The following is an 18,480-nucleotide window of genomic DNA, read 5'->3' as shown; positions in this document are numbered from 1 at the left end:
TTTAACATAGTATTACTATTCAAAGATATGGACATGAAATAAAATATTATACTCTTGGGACTTTGAAATGCTATTTTTAAGAATATCCTGACTACTTATATAAAATAGCTGAACATGGCTTATGATATTAAAACCTAAAAAACCAAAATATTAAAATAAAGATAGGAAAAGAGATAAAGGATACTCAGAAGGAGACAACAGACAAATGTCCCAGGAATCTGGGATGAAAGAGTTATTATAACTGAGAACTTAATCTAATTCTTATCTTCTTAGTACCAAAAAGAACTATCTCAAGAGAGGAGAGTTAAAGACTTGCTTTGTAGTTCTCATGAAAGCTGCTGTTGCCGTGTATTTAATATATCTCATAAATGTGACACTACTATCAACACTACAATAAAATATATCAGCTACTGTATACTAAGGTAAAGTATCTAAGATTCCACTTAGGCTGATTCAGACAGTCAGCATGCCACTGACGAAGGGCTTAACACCTGTACTTTTAAGAAAGAAAACTTAGCAAATGAATGAATTTGGCTTTAATTCATATTTCTACCACTGAATTAATATGTTTGGGCTTGATCAACACCCTTTATTGGACACGAATGAATTAAAATTCATTTGGATTTCCACAGCAAGAACTCCAGCTCAGTTTTGTTCACATGCTATTATTTAACAGTAAAGCCCTAAGTTAACAATATGTTAAGTGTACACAAAATTTCATTCATTAACTTTCTAAATTCTCTTTCCTTCTTATACATGGTCAGTAGCAGATAGAACCTTTAAATATAAATTAAACTTACAGTAAGGTTAAAAAAAGTATTGAGAATTAATCACAGATAACTGAATCAAAAGGAATGAAATCAAAAGGAAAGAATTTATCATTAGATACATTTTAAACATAACTCTCAATTACTTCAGATGTTCTGTGACACTACTTGTTAAAAAGAACATCTCCCAACAGATCATTTCAGCCCACTATACTGTATTACTTTTTGTTCCTTCTTTGTTTCTGTGATTTTACATTTGAGACAAAACAAAACTAGATCTTTCTTTTTCTCAATTATTAGGTCAAATCACAACCATTTAGGAAACATATACAATGCATGGTTTCTATGAGGTTGAACCATATGACTTTGCCAATATACAACTATTTTTGATACACAAAACCAGCAATTTTATATGGTTCAACTTAATATGAAAATTGGATGAGACTAGTGCCTTTCCCCGTTTAAAACAATTTCAACTTGTACCGTCTTTATAGGAACCTTTTACTTATAAAACTTAGAGAAGTTATGTAACTATTCATAGTACAATAATTAATAAAAAAGAAACATTTCCATTACAACGTATAAAATAAAGACCTTCTAAGGATAAGATGTTTAAATGCTACTACTGTGCCTTCAGATTTAAACAATGACTAAGCATTTCAATATAAACCGAGAAATTCCATACTCACATGTTTAAAGCAGGTAACTGGAGCTGCTATAAAGCTATTGCTATTGATGTAGTTACCCCAGCTGAAACCTTCCATGGAGACTGCTACTGAAATAAAATAAATTTAGATATATTACAGTTCTCAAATTTGTAAGAAGGCTATTATTTTAAAATGTGAAATGACCCAAATTTAATTTATCACCTCTAAAGAAAAGTTTTTTCTATAGAGACAGAACTTCTCTAAATAAACATGAACTTTAGCATATATCATATTTGCAAACAAATAGCAGTTTAACTCTTCTATACACAACATATGCTCCTTGGGAAGTGAGGCAAGAGCTCTCCAGTTATAAGAAACAAAGAACAGCGGAGAGCAGATACCTTCAGGATAACAAATGCTGTTCTGGCCGCTCTTGTGTTTTATTCCCATGCAGCTGTTACCGTGCACTTCAATGAGATTTCTATCCAGTATCCACCAACTAATAGCACCATAACTTGTGAACACTATTCTATTCTAGAATAATTTACTGAAACCAAAACCACTATCAGGAAGCCCAGTGTCATAATGTGCAAATACAGTACAGAAATAGCTTTGTTAACAGAATCCAAAATTTAAATGTTATTAATTAAAACTAGATGAATCAGTACCAAATATTTCACCTCCACTACATTCACCCATATTACCTGATTTAGTCTTTGCTTGATTTTGCAAGGTAGCTTGATACTGAGCATATGCAGCTAGTTTAGCAACTAAAGGTTGTTTCTGAAGAACTTTTGCTTTCTTTGTTGGAGGCTTACCCTAAAACAAGAAGAGTTAAGTAAATAGGATTCTTTCTCATCTCCCCACCCCCAAATCTGAAAACTAACTTGATTGCATACTACTCATTCTGCTTAAGTAAACATCAAGGGTTTAGAAAATTATTAAAGCAGAGGAAACATACAAGGAAGTTTAACATGAGAAATGTTTTCTGGAGTTCTGCTACAATGTAGATACCTAATATGGGTAGCAGAGCTGGCACAGACTAAAATAGCAATATGCAAATTAATATGTTAATAAAAAATTATATTCCATAAGATGTTAAAATATAGGCTGTGGTGGATAATTCATTCCTTCTTGTACTAGATAAAACCAGTGGTTATTCACTCATGCAGGTTGCCAAGCATTGCTATTCATATAAGAAAAGATAATTTAATGTTTAAAGAGCAAGTGACTGAGGTTTATACCTTTAGTGCTAACGCAAAAGATCAATGACAAAATGATCATGGGCCAAATTCAGTGTGACAAACTGCCATCCATTTGGGTACAGACCATTGCTCAGGATCTTTAGGTACTGTCTATCTGAAATATAGAAATACATCTAAGTGATGTATTTCCTTAATCTGGGGAATTTAAATAATCCTTTCAGTGCTATGTAATGATCACAATAGGTAAAGAAGAATATGAAACATGTGATCATTCAAATAAAATATATTATAAAAATCAGTTATGTGATGCCTTTAAAAAGTTGCTTATATGCTACAATAGTAATAACTTAGTCAAATGGTCAAATCTCCAGTCATTTTGTAGGCACTGATGTACATTTACAGAAAGATGATTTTCTTTTTGTATTATGAATGTTTCCAAAAAGTTAGTTGGATTAACCAAATACACTTGGTCAAGGTATCAAATGGGTTGCAATCAAAAATACAAACCAAAGATGATGCAAGAATAAAACCAAAGGGTAAATCATTCCCCCTCCCAACACTAAAAGTTTCTACTTTGATGTTAACTCCAAAGAAAACCAGGGGGAAAAATGGCTCCAATTCATATATAAAAAGATGTTTATTACATTTATACTTATTTAGAAAAAAGACACAAACAATTCATAGTTTATTTTGGATAGTATGCCTTCTCTGTTTATAACAGCTACTCAATTTTGTAGAATGAACATATTTCTTAAAAATGTGGGGTATAAACTGATAACTGGCCAATTGGGCAGGTGGAGTGCAGTGAATCACAATCAAATGACAGATAAACAGTGAAAGCCATAGAAATAACAGATATAAAGAATAAGAAGGTTTCTGTACCGTTACCTGAAGTCTGGCCAAAATGCTTGCCTTCTTGGAGTTTGATGAGTAACTTCTTGAACATGAAACACTGCAGAAACGCTTTGTTTTAGAGTAAAAAGCATCTCGCACACCAACCATCCCACACATTTCGCAGGTAGCTAATTAACAAAAACATTGGTGTTATGATCATATAATAAAACCAATTTTCATCTAACAGTTTAATAATTTCTCCAATTATCTAAAGGTTTTAATTTAAAAAATTTCTTTAAAGCAGATAGAAAATTTCATCTATCCGTTACATAAATGATATAAAAACCTAATAAAAAGTAGGGGAAAAAGACTGGAATGATACCACAGCTACAGGCTCCAGAAGGTCTGACAATAGCTTAAGGTCTGAAAAGGCTTTAAAAAGGGTCAAAAGACACACAAACAAATATAAGTTAGATTCAACTAACATTTCCTTAGTGCTCACCTTGTGCCAGACATTATAAGCTCTTGATGCTTGAAAGGATTATAAACAAAAGATTAAAAAAAGTGCAACACAACTGAAGATTAATACAAAGTGCAGCACAGGTCTTTAAAATACTGTAAAGACTGAAACATAAAAATGGCCAACTCAGAAAAATGCTAAAAGCAATATGAGGATTCTCTCAAGTTATATTCAGGAGACGAAGAGAAACAGGATAGGTTCAAAGCTTGAGGTACGTACACTATTATTAACTGGTAATAGAGGGCAACAAAACTTTAACCACTATTGGGTCTCTTTTACAAATTAGCATAATGGACAATAATTTGAAAGGCAGAATTAGAAGAACAGGGTAATAAGAATTGAAGCTCAAAAAAGATAAATAGGTTGTGGGATTGCCAAATTACACAATAGTTCTATTTTTAAATTTTTGAGGAATCACCATAGTGTTTTCAACAATGGCTATACCAATTTACATTACCACCAAGAGTTTATAAGACTTCCCTTTTTGTACATCCTCCTCAACATGTGTGTCTTTTTGACACTAGCCATCCTAAAAGGTATGAGGTGATATCTCATTGTGGTTTTGATCTTCATTTCCCTGATGATTAGTGATGTTGAGCACATTTTCATGTACTATTGGCCATTTGCATGTCTTCATTGGAAAAGCGTCTATTCAGGTCCTTTGTCCATTTTAAAACTGGATTATTTGCTTTTTTTGGCTATTGAGTTGTATGAGTCCTTTATATATTTTGGATATTAACCCCTTATCGAATATATGGTTTACAAATATTTTCTCCCACTCTGTAGGTTGCCTTTTCAATTTACTGTTTCCTTTGCTGAGCAGAACCTCTTTAGTTTAATGTAACCTCACTGCTTATTTTAGCTTTTGTTGCCTGTGCTTTTGGTGTCTTATCCAAGAAATCACTGCTAAGAGCTACGTCAAGGAGCTTCTTTCTTATGTTTTCTTCTAGGAGTTTTACAGTTTCAGGTCTTACATTTAAGTCTTTAATCCATTTTCAAGTTAATTTTTGTGAGTGGTATAAGATAGGGGTTCTGTTTTTCTTTTGCATGTGGATATCAAATTTCCCAACACCATTTACTGAAAAGACTATCCTTTTCCCATTGTGTGTTCTTATTGCCCTTATCAAAAATTAGTTGACTGCAACTCAGTATCTCAAAGAGATATCTGTCCTCCCATGTTCATTGTAGTATTATTCACAATAGCCAGGTTATGGAAACACACTAAGTGTCTTCTGATGGATGAGTGGATAAAAAAAAAAGTGGTGTGTATATATATATATATATATATATATATATATATATATACATACATATATATGGTATCCATATTTATGGAATATTATTCATTAAACTGGAATATTATTCATTATAATTGAGTATTATTCAGCCATAAAAAGAAGGAAATATTGTCATTTCTGACAACATGGACAAAACTGGAGGGGATTATGCTAAGTGAAATAAGCCAGAAAGAGAAAGACAAATAGTGTATGGTATCACTTATATGTGGAATCTTAAAAAAAAAAAAAGCCCATTTCATAGAATGGTGGTTGCCAGGGGTACAAATTTTCAGTTATAAAAAGAATAAGTTGTGAGGATCTAACGTGCAGCATGGTGACTACAGTTAATAACACTACTGTATTGTATACCTGGAAGTTGCTGAGAGTGGATCTTGTGCTCACACTGTGCACACACACACACACACACACACACTCACTCAGTTAACTTTGTGAGGTGACAGATGTGTTAATTATCTTGATCTTGGTAATCATTCCACCATATCCATGTGTATCAAATCACCACATTTATAGACATTTATAACATTTAAACATATACAATTATATTTGTCAATTATTCCTCAGTAAAGTTGGGGGAAAAAAGATAACAGAGAACTATGCTGTTGAATGGGTTGAGTGGGTTCAAATCTCCATCTGAACAGTTATAACTGGAGGAACTTACAGTTTAACCAGTAAGTTCTCATAACAAATTATGAGAAATCATGGAAAAAATGTAAGAAGCCAAGGATAAGAGATAAACAAAGGGTGTCTAAGGGAAAAGAGCCTGAACGATTTTGTTGTAAAAATTCTAGAACAGATTATTTAAAAGGTTTGTGGATCATCTAGGTTAAAAAAAAAAAAAAAGCGATCCCAAGGGGACAGTATATCTTTGCCAAGAACTGAACATGTCAAACTAGAATTCCCATGACCAGGATGTAAGCTCCACCAGGGGGTTTATGCCATATTGTTCCTATTTGTATCTGTAAAACAGAGTCTGGCAAAGCTCCCTTTTGTGATAAGATTACCAGACTGGTATATCATAACTAAACCACGACAAGATGTATATTAACAGGAGTTAACACATTTGATAAAATCTCTCATGTAGCTTTGTCAATAAGGATTGAGTTCAAGTTGAAGTAGAAAACACCTAGGTAGGTTCTAACTGGTTGGATGACCACACCTAGTGAGTCTTGATACAGTGAAGTTAAGTTCTTTGATATGATCTGCAGGACTCTGTACCAGGCCCTTCGATGCTCAACGTTTTAATCAAGAGACTAGATATAGGGCTTCCCTGGTGGTGCAGTGGTTAAGAGTCCACCTGCCGATGCACGGGACACGGGTTCAAGCCCTGGTCCGGGAAGATCCCACTTGACATGGAGCAAACTAAGTCCGTGCGCCACAACTACTGAGCCTGTGTTCTAGAGCCCGCGAACCACAACCACTGAGCCCGAGTGCCACAACTACTGAAGCCCCCGCGCCTAGAGCCCATGCTCCACAACAAGAGAAGCCACCCAGTGAGAAGCCCGCGCACCACAATGAGGAGAAGCCCCTGTTCGCCGCAACTAGAGAAAAGCCCACGCGCAGCAGCAAAGACCCAACACAGCCAAAAAAAAAAAGTACCAATGTCATTAAAGGCCAAAGGAAACTAATTAAAAAAAACCAAAAACTAGAATATGACTTACAGGGCATTATTATCAAGTCTGCAAATGATGGTCAGATGATACTGCATTCAATATTAGATGAAAGAATTAGGAATAAAATATTTCTAAGACCAAAATTTAGTAAGAAAAAGGTTACATGGAGAGTTTTAAAGTCTTAACACCTTGGGTTTAAAAAATCAACTGCAAAAGTGCAAGGTTGATTTAAATTGGTCTAGTTCATGTGGTTTCAGTTATCTGCAAATTCAGTATTAGTTTTAAAAAAGTTAAAGCAATTTTGGTGGCCTGAATGGAAACACAGTGTCCTAAAAAAAGGAGATAAAAGCTGAACTACCTTCTGTCCTAATCACACAGGGTGACCAACTATTTGCCTGAGGTCCTTTTCCAGGATGTGGGACATTTAATCCTAAAACCAGGACAGTCTCAGGCAAGACAAGTTGTCACCCTACTACCACATAATCTGAAGTATTCCCAGAAGAAAGTGAGCAGGATACTGATGAATTAAATCACTGATGCTATGAGAAATGACTGAAATAAATTAGGTTTACTTAGTGTGTCCTAGAGACACACTAGAAATAAGTGTTGAAGTGTGATGGAAGAGATGTCTTTGTAACAGGGATTAGAATCATTCTGTGTACCTTTAAAAATCAAAATTAAGACCAAAAGACAAAAGTTAGAGCAAGGATAATTTTGGTTCAATATAAAGGATATTTTGGTAATTAGAGATACCCTATTGCCAAAGTGTTAAAACAGAAAACTTATAAGGAATTGTTAAAGAGAAGGGAGACTTAACCTTGAAAGTCTCTTTCAACTCTGTAAGTCTTTTATCTTACGCACTTCCAATTACATAGGGATTTATTATTTAATTATGGAATTTAAGTCCCATTAAGTTTCTCAGCTGCCTTTTGTTTTCATTATTTTCTACTTGTTTTCTACCAGCAGGTGGTAGGTATGCAAAATAAAGAGATCTAACACAAACCCAGTGATCTTATCTAGAACTATAAGTTTCAGACTGTGTTTCTTCAAACTGTTCTTTAAAAATTCTAAGGGAAATGACAGGAGAAATGGAATCAAAACATACCCTCAAGTATAAAGGTGTGTAACAGGTGAAGGCTGTTCACCTGAGCTGAAGTATATACTCCATACTCACCCATGCCAGATTTACCATCTGGGTATGTGTACACTTGGCCATTGTTTTTGATAATTGGCAGATTAGAAGGTAAAGGAGCAACTTCCTCTTCACTCTCCTCAGAGCTGGAGCTGCTACTCGTGTCCTCACTGCAGCTATCATAACCGTCAAACATCCCGAAAGAGTCTCTTCTTTTCCTTTCGGATCGTGAAGAATGTTCAGTCTTAAAAGTAGAAGAAATCAGTAACACATGACACAGCACTCATGTACACTACCTAAAAGACCTTAGTTCTAATTGTGATAAATGAGATTTGAAAAATGAAAATCTAGCCCTGAGAATTGATAATTTTATTTTATATGAAAAGCTAAATGTTTGTGTCAAGTGGAGCCCTCCACTTCCATGAGGCACAAATCTATTAGCTACCATGTTAGCTAAAAGGAGTAACAGTAATGATGGAAAAAACACTAAATGGGAATCGGAAGATCATCACGTAATTCAAGTTTTGCCATAAACTAGATATATCACTTCTCTATAAAATGCGATTCGATCAGATGATTTCTTTTTTTTAAAACAACTGTGGTAAAATACACATAACAAATACCTATTTCAAACATTATAGAAGACAGCATTTCTACATGTAACACTATTTCATTTTTTAAACATACATAATTAGAAAAAAACCCAATCATCTCCAGCTAAACACTATTTCCTTTTCAAAAGAAAAAGCACAAAGATACTATATATCATGTTCAGCAAATGCTACTCATATGTTCCTCCAAAAATGTTCCCTCACTCAAGCCACCAAAAAACCCCCAAACACCTACCACCACTCCAACTTTTCCTGAAATCAATTCCAAAACTTCAAGTTCAGTGAGAAGAAAGTTAAAAGAAAGCAGGAAAAAACAAAGAGAAAAAAGAAATGGAATATTTGAAATGAAAAAAAAAATCAAACCATCACTAAACATACAGTGAGTTACAAGTACAGTGAAAACTATCAACCAAAAATTCTTTAGAGTTTGGTACCTATCTTATTCTTTGGCTTCAGTTATAATTTTTTTTGTATCATCTTCCACCTTATGCACAATTTCTTCTCTGGCTAGTTTAACGTCTTAACATGACCAATAATGAAGCTGAAATCTGTTGTCCAAAGTTTGACAAGATAAAACCATCCAAATGCATATCTTAGTTTTACTGAATAAACTGTCATTTTCAGATATGCTTGTATCAAACATCTGCTTTGAGATGGGGAACTGATTTTCATTTGTATCAGGTGTAGCTATGAAAGCAACAAAACTAGTTTCTTAATCCACACAATGGAAATATTATATACTCAAATGAATACTGCCTTTTAAGAAGTCCCCTTGGGAGGCTCTACAAATGTTCTACTAATATTGCCACAACTTCTCTTTTTTTAAAAAAAAAGATTCTTCTTTCAGAACTCTCTTTTAGACCCAATTAAAAAGAGAAAAGCCAATTGAGGTCACTTTAGAATATTCCCCCCTCCCCCACTACTGGTTTCCCCAGCCTGATTATTTAGCAGATTTCAAAAGAATAAAGACTATGAAGGCAATTCAAAAGGAAAAGTCTAACAATATTTTGAACTGGTAAGGTAGCAGGGAATAGGATAATCCTTATTTAGATAAAGTATGGTACTAGCAACACAGAATTCTGACAGACCCAGGTTTGAGACTCAGCTTTGTCATTTATTAGCTGTGAACTTGGGCAAGTGATGAGTTTCTTTCTCTTATTCATTCAACATTCAACAACCATTTACCAAGCATTTGTGTGTCTCACAGTAAGAGAGGTTAAGAGAGATCAATGGTTCTCATAAGGTTATAGTCTACTGGTGGGAGAATTCAAGCAAGACCATGTGATAATAGAGTAATAAGGCAAGTGTAAGTCAACTGAGATTTAGTGGTGAGGAAAGACCCTGAGGACAAAAAAGGCAGCCACTTGAATATCTGGTGCTGGAAGGAAAGGGCAAGACAAAGGCTTTTGGGCTGGAACATACTTGGTGCATTGAAAGGCCAATGTCGCTGGTGTCCAGTGTGAGAGGTGTGGGAGATGAGGGTGGAGGAGGATGCAGTGGCCAGATCACCAGGGCCCTTGAAGGCTAGGGTAAAGTTTGATATATTTTCTTCCTGAGGGCAACATAAAGACACTATGAAATACTTATCACAATGCCTGGAATATACATTTAGTAAACACTGGCTAGAATTCTAAATTCTAATAAATTCATACACCCTAACTCCACACAGAGATGATCTTTTACATCCAGAGTTTTCATATAAGTTTGTCGTCCACTTTATAGTCAGCTTGGTTAGCAGCTATCATATCTACTGATCCTGAAGTGTCAACACAGAATATCTTATTCTGACTCAACTTGTTAGAGAATATAAACTGAAAATTTCAGGTACCCAATGATTACAAACATTTTGGTTTCAATAAGTATAGGCTGTTAACATTAAAAAGAAAGTATTATGGTCAAATACATTTGGGAAATTTTCCTTACTTCAAAGCCCTCTTCGAACCCTTAAGATGCTTGTGAACATTACAATAATTTAAGAGGTATATATAATACGCAGTGTTTTCCAAAGCATCTTTAAGGACTAATGTTCTAGAGAAATGCTCTCTATATCAGACCAAAACCCCTGAGGGGGCTGCAACTTCAATATAAGTTGTAAAATGGGTGGGAAAAAAACTGACTACATGTAAGGAGTTCCCTGGTGGCCTAAGTGTTAGGATTCCAGGCTTTCACTGCAGTGGCCCAGGTTCAATCCTGGTCGGGCAATTGAGATCCCACAAGCTGCACAGCTCGGGGATCTACAAAGGAGGCTTTTTGTCCATGCTCTGGGTGGAGAGGCTTCTCTGGGATTTTGCAACCAAAGACCTGAGGTTGTAACTTATCCTACTCTAGATGGTCAGAAAATTCCCATGTCAAGAAATTAAAGTGGTTCTAGGATACCAGTGCCCCTTGACACCCAGCAAAAGCAATCCTAAATCATTTCAGAAATAATCACCTACAATTCCGTCCTTTCAGCATTTCCACAGATTTTTATCAAATATCAGTACACAATCAAATATCAAACACAATAAGGGGGCCACTGCAAGCGTCAGCAGAAATAGATTAGATATCCCAAATAGTTAGGCACTGGAATTGCCAGATAGAATATAAAATAACCATACAAGAACTAACAAGAAATAAAAAATGTTATTGAAAAATGAACAGAGAATACAAAGCAATCAGAAAGAACCAAATGTAATTTCTGTAAATGAAAAATACAACTGCTGTAATTAAAAAAAAACACAAAAAACCCTAAATGGATTAGACATGCCTAAAAAATAATTGGGGAAATGGAAGATAAACATTAAGAAAGAACACAAAACAGCAAAGAAGAACAGAAACAGAAACTAAGAGCTTAAAAGAGCACTGAATGTAAAGATCTAATAATAAATGTCAATAAGAATTCTCAAAGGAGATGGACTTCCTTGGTGGCACAGTAGTTAAGAATCTGCCTGCCAATGCAGGGGACACGGGTGCGAGCCCTGATCCGGGAAGATCCCACATACTGCGGAGCAACTAAGCCTGTGCGCCACAACTACTGAGCCTGCGCTCTAGAGCCCACGAGCCACAACTACTGAGCCTGCATGCCACAACTACTGAAGCCCTCGTGCCTAGAGGCCATGCTCCGCAACAAGAGGAGCCACTGCAACGAGAAGCCCGCACATGGCAACGAAGAGTAGTCCTTGCTCGCTGCAACTGGAGAAAGCCTACATGCAGCAACGAAGCCCCAACACAGCCAAAAATAAATAATAAATAAATAAATTTATATATTAAAAATTCTCAAAGGAGAAACTATGGAGAATGGAAAAAGGTAAAGCTGAATGAGATACTGGCTGAAAATTTTGAAGAAATAACAAAAACATGAATTCACAGATAGAACTACGATATATGTTAAGCACAACAAAAAGATACCCACATCTAAACAGATCACAGTAAAAGTGCAGGAGACCAGAGAGATTTTAAAAGTAACCAATCACAACAGTGAATCTCACTAGTCAACAAGCCCAGTTTAGGCACATTTAGTCCCATCAGCTGCTTAGTAACTAACCATTAAATATGAATAAACAGGCAAGGATTACCAGTCATTTGAGAAAGGCCTCTTAAAAATGTGAAAGACCAGGAACTTCCCTGGTGGTCCCAGTGGTTAAGACTCCTTGCTCCCAAGGCAAGGTGCCTGGGTTCGAGCCCTGGTCAATCACTGGTTGGGGAACTAAGATCCCACATACTGCAACTAAGCACTTGCGCTGCAACTACTAAGCCTGCGCACCTCAATGAAGAGCCCATGTGCCGCAATGAAGACCCAGTGCAGCCAAGTTAATTAATTGTTTTTAAAATTAAAAAAATTAATTTAAAAAATGTGAAAGACCAAAACTAATCTTCAGAAAAAAGAATCTACAGGAAATAGAAGTAATGCAGGGAGCAAGAGAAAACTTCAAAAAAAATAATAATTCTTCAGAGACATATAATAATAGGATGCTATCAGTGAAGACAGATCTTGGAATTTAAAAAACAGAAAAGGCAAAACAATAAATTAATACATGGATAGTAAAATCAAGGAAATCTTTGAAAAAGCGTGTGTGTATGTGTATACATGAGACAAATAGGAAGATAATAAAAGAGAAAAAATAAAAGTTAAATACAGAAGATACAAAATCCAAAGAATAGAGATACTGAAGAAAGAAAACAGATAGGATCAAAGAAAAAAAATACAACAAGAATTCCAGGATCAAAAGACAGAGTTCCTATACTGAAGGGACCATGCAAGCCCAGCTTAATGACTTAAAAAGAACCCAAACTATACCAAGGTACATCCTTATAAAAATTACAGAACTTTGCCATACTAAAAGCTTCAAGAAAAACACTATATCACACAAAGAGAGAAGGGAATTAGGATATCAGTGGGTTTTTCAATAACAAGATTAACAAAAGTAATGCCTTCAAACTTCTAAAGGAAAAAAATTCTTATCAGAAAAACTATACTTGAAGCTCCAAGTGAAAATCAACTAACTAAAAAACAAACAAACAAACAAAAAAAAGAAGAAAAAAAAGAAAGCAATAGCCAGTTAAGGAAAAAAATTCTTATCATAAAATCTATACTCAAAGATCCAAGTGAAACTCAACTAACTGAAAAACAAACAAACCAAAAAAAAAAAAAAAAAAAGGAAAAAGAAAATAAAATGAAAGCAATAGCCAAGTTCTTTGAGAAGATCAATAAGACTGACTAGAGATAAGCAAAAAAGAGAAAAGACAAAATTTCCAGTATCATGGATGAGAGGCAGCATCACTAGATTCTGGAGATATTGAGAGGAGAGTAAGAATATTACCAACAACTTTATGCTAATAAATTTGACAACTTAGAGGAAATGGACATATTCTTTGAAAGACATAAAACCAAATCTCACATATAAACATATTACCTGAATAGGTAAATAACTATAATAACCTGCATAGGTAAAGAAACTAAATGTGTAGTTAGAAACCTTCACACAAAGAAAACTCCAGCCCAAATGGCTTCACTGGAGAATTCTACTTAAGAAATACTACTGATTCTACAACAGCTCTTCCAGGAAACTGAAGAAGATGACATAGTTTCCAACTCATTCTATTAGGCCAGCATTACTCTGATCCCCAAACCAGACAAAGCTATTACAACAAAACTACAGAGCAATATTACTCATGAATATAGGATGCAAACATTTAAAACTAAATTTTAGCAGACTGAATCAAACACTATATAAAAAGAATAATATAGGATGGCCAAGTGGGTTTATCCCAGGAAGGCAAAGCTAATTCAACATTTGAAAATCAATAAATTCATCATATTAATAGACTAAAAAACAGAAGTCACATGATTATCACAAGAGATACAGAAAAAGCATATGACAGAATCTGAGACCTATTCCTGATTTTAAAAAACCCCTCAGCAAACTAGGAATAGAAGAGAACTTCCTCACCCGATAAAGAACATTTAGGAAAATCCTAAACTTAGCATGAAATTTAATGGGGACTTCCCTGGCGGTCCAGTGGTTAAGACTCCATGCTTCCACCGCAGGGGGCACGGGTTCGATCCCTGGTCGGGGAACTAGGATCCTGTATGCTGTGTGGTGCAGCCAAAAAAAACAAAAACAAACAAACAAACAAAAAACAAACAAAAAAGAAATTTAATTAAGAAAATCTGGATGTTTTCCCATTAAAACTGGGAGTATATATATTTGCTTTTGCCATTTTAATTCAATATTGTACTAGAAATTCTAGCCAGTGCAATAAGAAAAAAAAGTACAGAAATAAAGAAATAAAAGAATCCAGATTGTAAAGAAGTACATTTAACTAAATCTTTATTCCCAGACATCACGACTGTAGAAAATCTGATGGAATATACAGCAAGTGTTGGGCTAATAAGTGTTTAGCAAGGATGCAGGACAAAACATCAGTACAGAAAAATCAGCTGTATTTCTATATACTAGCAACAAAACTCCAGAAGTTGGTATTTCTGGAGTTCAATTTCTGGAAATAAAAAAATACCACTTACAATAGCATCAAAAAATATGAAATAATTGGGGATAAATCTGGCAAAAGATGTGCAAGACCGATACCATGAAAACTACTAAAGGTTCCTGAAAGAGTTAAAGAAAGATCTAAATAATGGAAAGATGTACTGTGTTCACGGGTTAGAAGAATAAACATTGTTAAAATGCCAATTCTTTCCAAGTTGATTTATAGATCCAACACAATTGTAATCAAGGGACTTCCCTGGTGGTCCAGTCAGTGGTTAAGAATCTGTGCTTCCACTTCAGGGGGCAGGGGTTTGATCCCTGCTGGGGAACTAAGATTCTACATGTTACATGGAGTGGCCAAACAAACCAACCACAAAAAACACAACGTAGGGCTTCCCTCGTGGCGCAGTGGTTGCAAGTCCGCCTGCCGATGCAGGGGACATGGGTTCGTGCCCCGGTCCGGGAAGATCCCACGTGCCGCGGAGCGGCTGAGCCCGTGAGCCATGGCCGCTGAGCCTACGCGTCCGGAGCCTGTGCTCCGCAACGGGAGAGGCCACAACAGTGAGAGGCCCGCGTACAGCAAAAAAAAAAAAAAACCAAAAACACAACGTAATCAAAACACAGAAGATTTTGGGGTAGAAACTGACAAGCTGAATCTAAAATTCAAATGGAACTGCAAGGGCCTAGAACAGCCAAAACAAATTTGAGAAGAACAAAGTTGAAAGACTTAAGCTTCCTCACTCCAAGACGTATGCTGAAGCTACTCTAATCAAGGCAGTGGAATTTTTGACATAAAGACCAACAAAGAGATCAAAAGAAATAGACCCATACATATATGGTCAATTGATTTTTTTCCACAAGTGTGAAAAGGCAATTCAGTGGAGAAAATATAGTCTTCTCAAAAAAAGGTGCTGGAACAAGCAGATAACCATATGCAAAAAAAAAAAAAAGAGAAAAGACTGGGATCTATACGTTATATCATAAACAAAAAGTAACTCAAAATGGATCACAGGGAATTCCCTGGTGGTCCAGTGGTTAGGACTTGGCTATTTCACTGCTGTGGCCTGGGTTCAATCCCTGGTTGGGGAACTAAGATCCCACAAGCCACATGGCATGGCCAAAAACAAAACCAAAATGGATCACAGACCTAAAAGTAAGAGCTAAAACTAAAAACTTCCAGAAAAAAAACTGGAAAAAAACATTCACGATGTTAGGTTAGGTATAAAAAGTTTTTGGATATGATATCAAAAGTATGACCCATTAAAGGAAAAATTGATCACTAAACTTAATCAAAATTTAAAACTTCTGGTCTTTGAAAGACACTATTAAGAGAATAAAACAAGCCACAGACTGGAAAACAATATTTGAAAATCATATACCTGATAAAGGATTTGTATCCAGGACATATAAAGAACCGTCAAAACTCAGTAACTTAAACAACATAATTGAAAAAGAAAAAAACAGGCAAAGATCTAAAGAGAATTCACAAAGAAGCTACATGGACAGCAAATAAGGACATGAATACATGTTCAACATCATTGGTCATTAGGAAAATACAAATTAAAATCACAAGATGTTATTATGCATCTATTAGAATGGCCAAACAAACCCACAGACCTCTATGGTCTGTGCAGCAAATGGAACTCTCATATACCGAAGATGGGAATGTAAAATGGTACAAGCACTTTGGAGAACACGCAGTTTTAAATACAGTGTTAAATAAGACGTGCTAAATATACACCACCTACGATCCATTCCACTCCTGGGTATTTATCTAAGAAAAATGAAAGCTTAAGTCCATACAAAGACATATATATGAATGATCATAATAACTCAAAACTGGAAATACCCAAATGTCCATCAAAAAGTAAATGAATAAACAAATTGTGGTACATCCATACAATGATTCCATTTTGCTACCTGTCAATAAAAAGGAATTAATTTTTGACACACACAACAGCGATAATCTCACAATAATTATGCTGAGCGAAAACCATACCAAAAAAAAAAAAAGAATACAAGCTGTATGATTTCATTTATATAAAACTTTAGAAAATGCAAACTAATGTATAGTGACAGAAAACAGATAAGTTACCTGGGGAAGGGATGGGCCAGGGGTGGGAAAGAGGTTATTTAAAGGATCATGAAGAAACTTTTGGGCATTATGGACAGTTTCTGTATCTTGACCGTGGTGATGGTTTCATGAGTGTTATATTTGTCAAAACTTATTAAATTGTACACTTTAAAGATGCCTAGTTTTAATCTCATGTCAATTTTACTTCAAGAAAGTTGTTAAAATCTATATCCTGTCAATCTATCAGCCATGTATAATGGCTGGATAAAGATATTTTCAGATATGCCAAGTATCAAAAAACTTAGATCCCATGTTCACTTTTACTCAGGAGACATGCTTCATTGTAACATCAAAGTAACGAAGAAAGAGAAAGATCCAACAGAGGACAGAGGTAAAGGGAATTCCCAAGATAATGATAAAAGAGATGTCCTCGGATGACAGCTGTACAGCAGGTCTACAAAGCAACCAGACTATACTGGAGGAGGATGGATGATGGCAGCTCCAGGATAAAAATAAAACTTTGTGTTTGACAGAGTTTGTTGGAGGATTTAGGAAAAAGGCAACAGACACTTTTAATAGTGTTAAATGATTAAACGAAAAAAAATGAGACAATTGTTAACTCCAGGAAAAGAAGTTATATCAAAAATGAACAAAGGAAGTTCCCTGGTTGCCTAGTGGTTAGGATTCCGGGCTTTCACTGCCATGGCCCGGGTTCAATCCAGTGACTGGGCTGAGCAGCAGTAAACATAATCATATAAACACTAATGATTTAACTTATGAAGTGGATAAGTATAAAGATATGGTGATTCCTCATTTCCCCATGAGATTAAAAATAACAAGAAGTGAGTTTTTTGATCAACTTGAATAAAAAGTTTGGAGGATGCAGATAAAAAGGGCAAATGTCAACTTATGCCTGAGTTATAAATTTTTTCCATAAAGCTTAACTTATTAAACTTAAATAACTAAATGACTACTCTTTATTATAAGATTATGTCCTCCCTTCTTTAAGAATGGTAACAATAGATGGCTATTTTTGCAAAATATTTCATCTTTACTTACAAGTGATTTATAATGTATATAGTTCTAATAGATTTACAGAAAACTTGAAAATACAGATTTCCCATATTATACCCCAATTTCCCCTAATATCTTACATTAGTATTGTACATTGGTTAATGAACTAAAATTGATATAACTGTCATTTAACTAAGTCTAAACATATTTTATTCAAATTTCCTTCATTTTTACCCTATGTTCTTCTGCTCCATGATCACACACTACATTTAGTTGTTAGGTTTACTTAAGCTCCTCTGGGCTGTGAAAATTTCTCAGATTTTCCTGGTTTCTGGTGACCTTGACAATTGAGGAGTACTGGTCAGGTATTTTGTTGAACGTCACTTCTATTGAATTTGTCTCATATCCTCATGATTAGACTGGGGATACCATCCTGTCAACATAACTTATCCCTGTTGATGTTGACCTTGATTACTTGCCAGAAGAATTGTTTTTTAATAAATTATTTATTTATTTATGGCTGTGTTGGGTCTTCATCGCTGCGTGTGGGCCTGCTCTAGTTGTGGCGAGTGGGGTCTACTCTTCGTTGCAGTGTGCAGGCTTCTTCTCATTGAGGTGGCTTCTCTTCCTGTGGAGCATGGGCTCTAGGTGCGTGGGCTTTAGTAGTTGCAGCACTCGGGCTCAGTAGTTGTGGCGCACGGGCTTAGTTGCTCCACGGCATGTCGGATCTTCCCGGACCAGGGATTGAACCTGTGCCCCCTGCATCGGCAGATGGATTCTTAACCAGTGCACCACCAGG

At 35.4% G+C, this 18,480-nt stretch overlaps 1 protein-coding gene across 16 annotated transcripts in view; it reads right to left on the bottom strand.

Annotated features, from left to right (window-relative positions):
* MBTD1 (mbt domain containing 1) overlaps positions 1–18,480 on the bottom strand; it is a 70,219-nt gene that overhangs the window by 32,777 nt on the left and 18,962 nt on the right. For 3 of the 16 annotated variants that reach the window (XM_067021981.1, XM_067021980.1, XM_059047198.2), the window contains 4 exons: positions 8,056–8,257; positions 3,508–3,641; positions 2,119–2,233; positions 1,457–1,539 (listed from right to left, as the gene is read on the bottom strand). In XM_067021981.1, the coding sequence (XP_066878082.1) occupies positions 1,457–1,539; positions 2,119–2,233; positions 3,508–3,641; positions 8,056–8,209 (486 nt within the window). In that variant the 5' untranslated portion in view covers positions 8,210–8,257. Of the gene's footprint in view, positions 1–1,456; positions 1,543–2,118; positions 2,234–3,501; positions 3,642–8,055; positions 8,258–10,046; positions 10,177–14,053; positions 14,197–18,480 lie in introns of those variants that run through there. The other 13 variants (XM_059047205.2, XM_059047195.2, XM_059047204.2 and 10 more) reach the window with 9 other exon arrangements.

The sequence above is a fragment of the Kogia breviceps genome, chromosome 19 (assembly GCF_026419965.1).
Source record: "Kogia breviceps isolate mKogBre1 chromosome 19, mKogBre1 haplotype 1, whole genome shotgun sequence".
NCBI classification, from domain to species: domain Eukaryota; kingdom Metazoa; phylum Chordata; class Mammalia; order Artiodactyla; family Physeteridae; genus Kogia; species Kogia breviceps.
The sequence above is the reverse complement of the archived record's forward strand: the minus strand, read 5'-3'. Positions and strand labels throughout refer to the sequence as shown.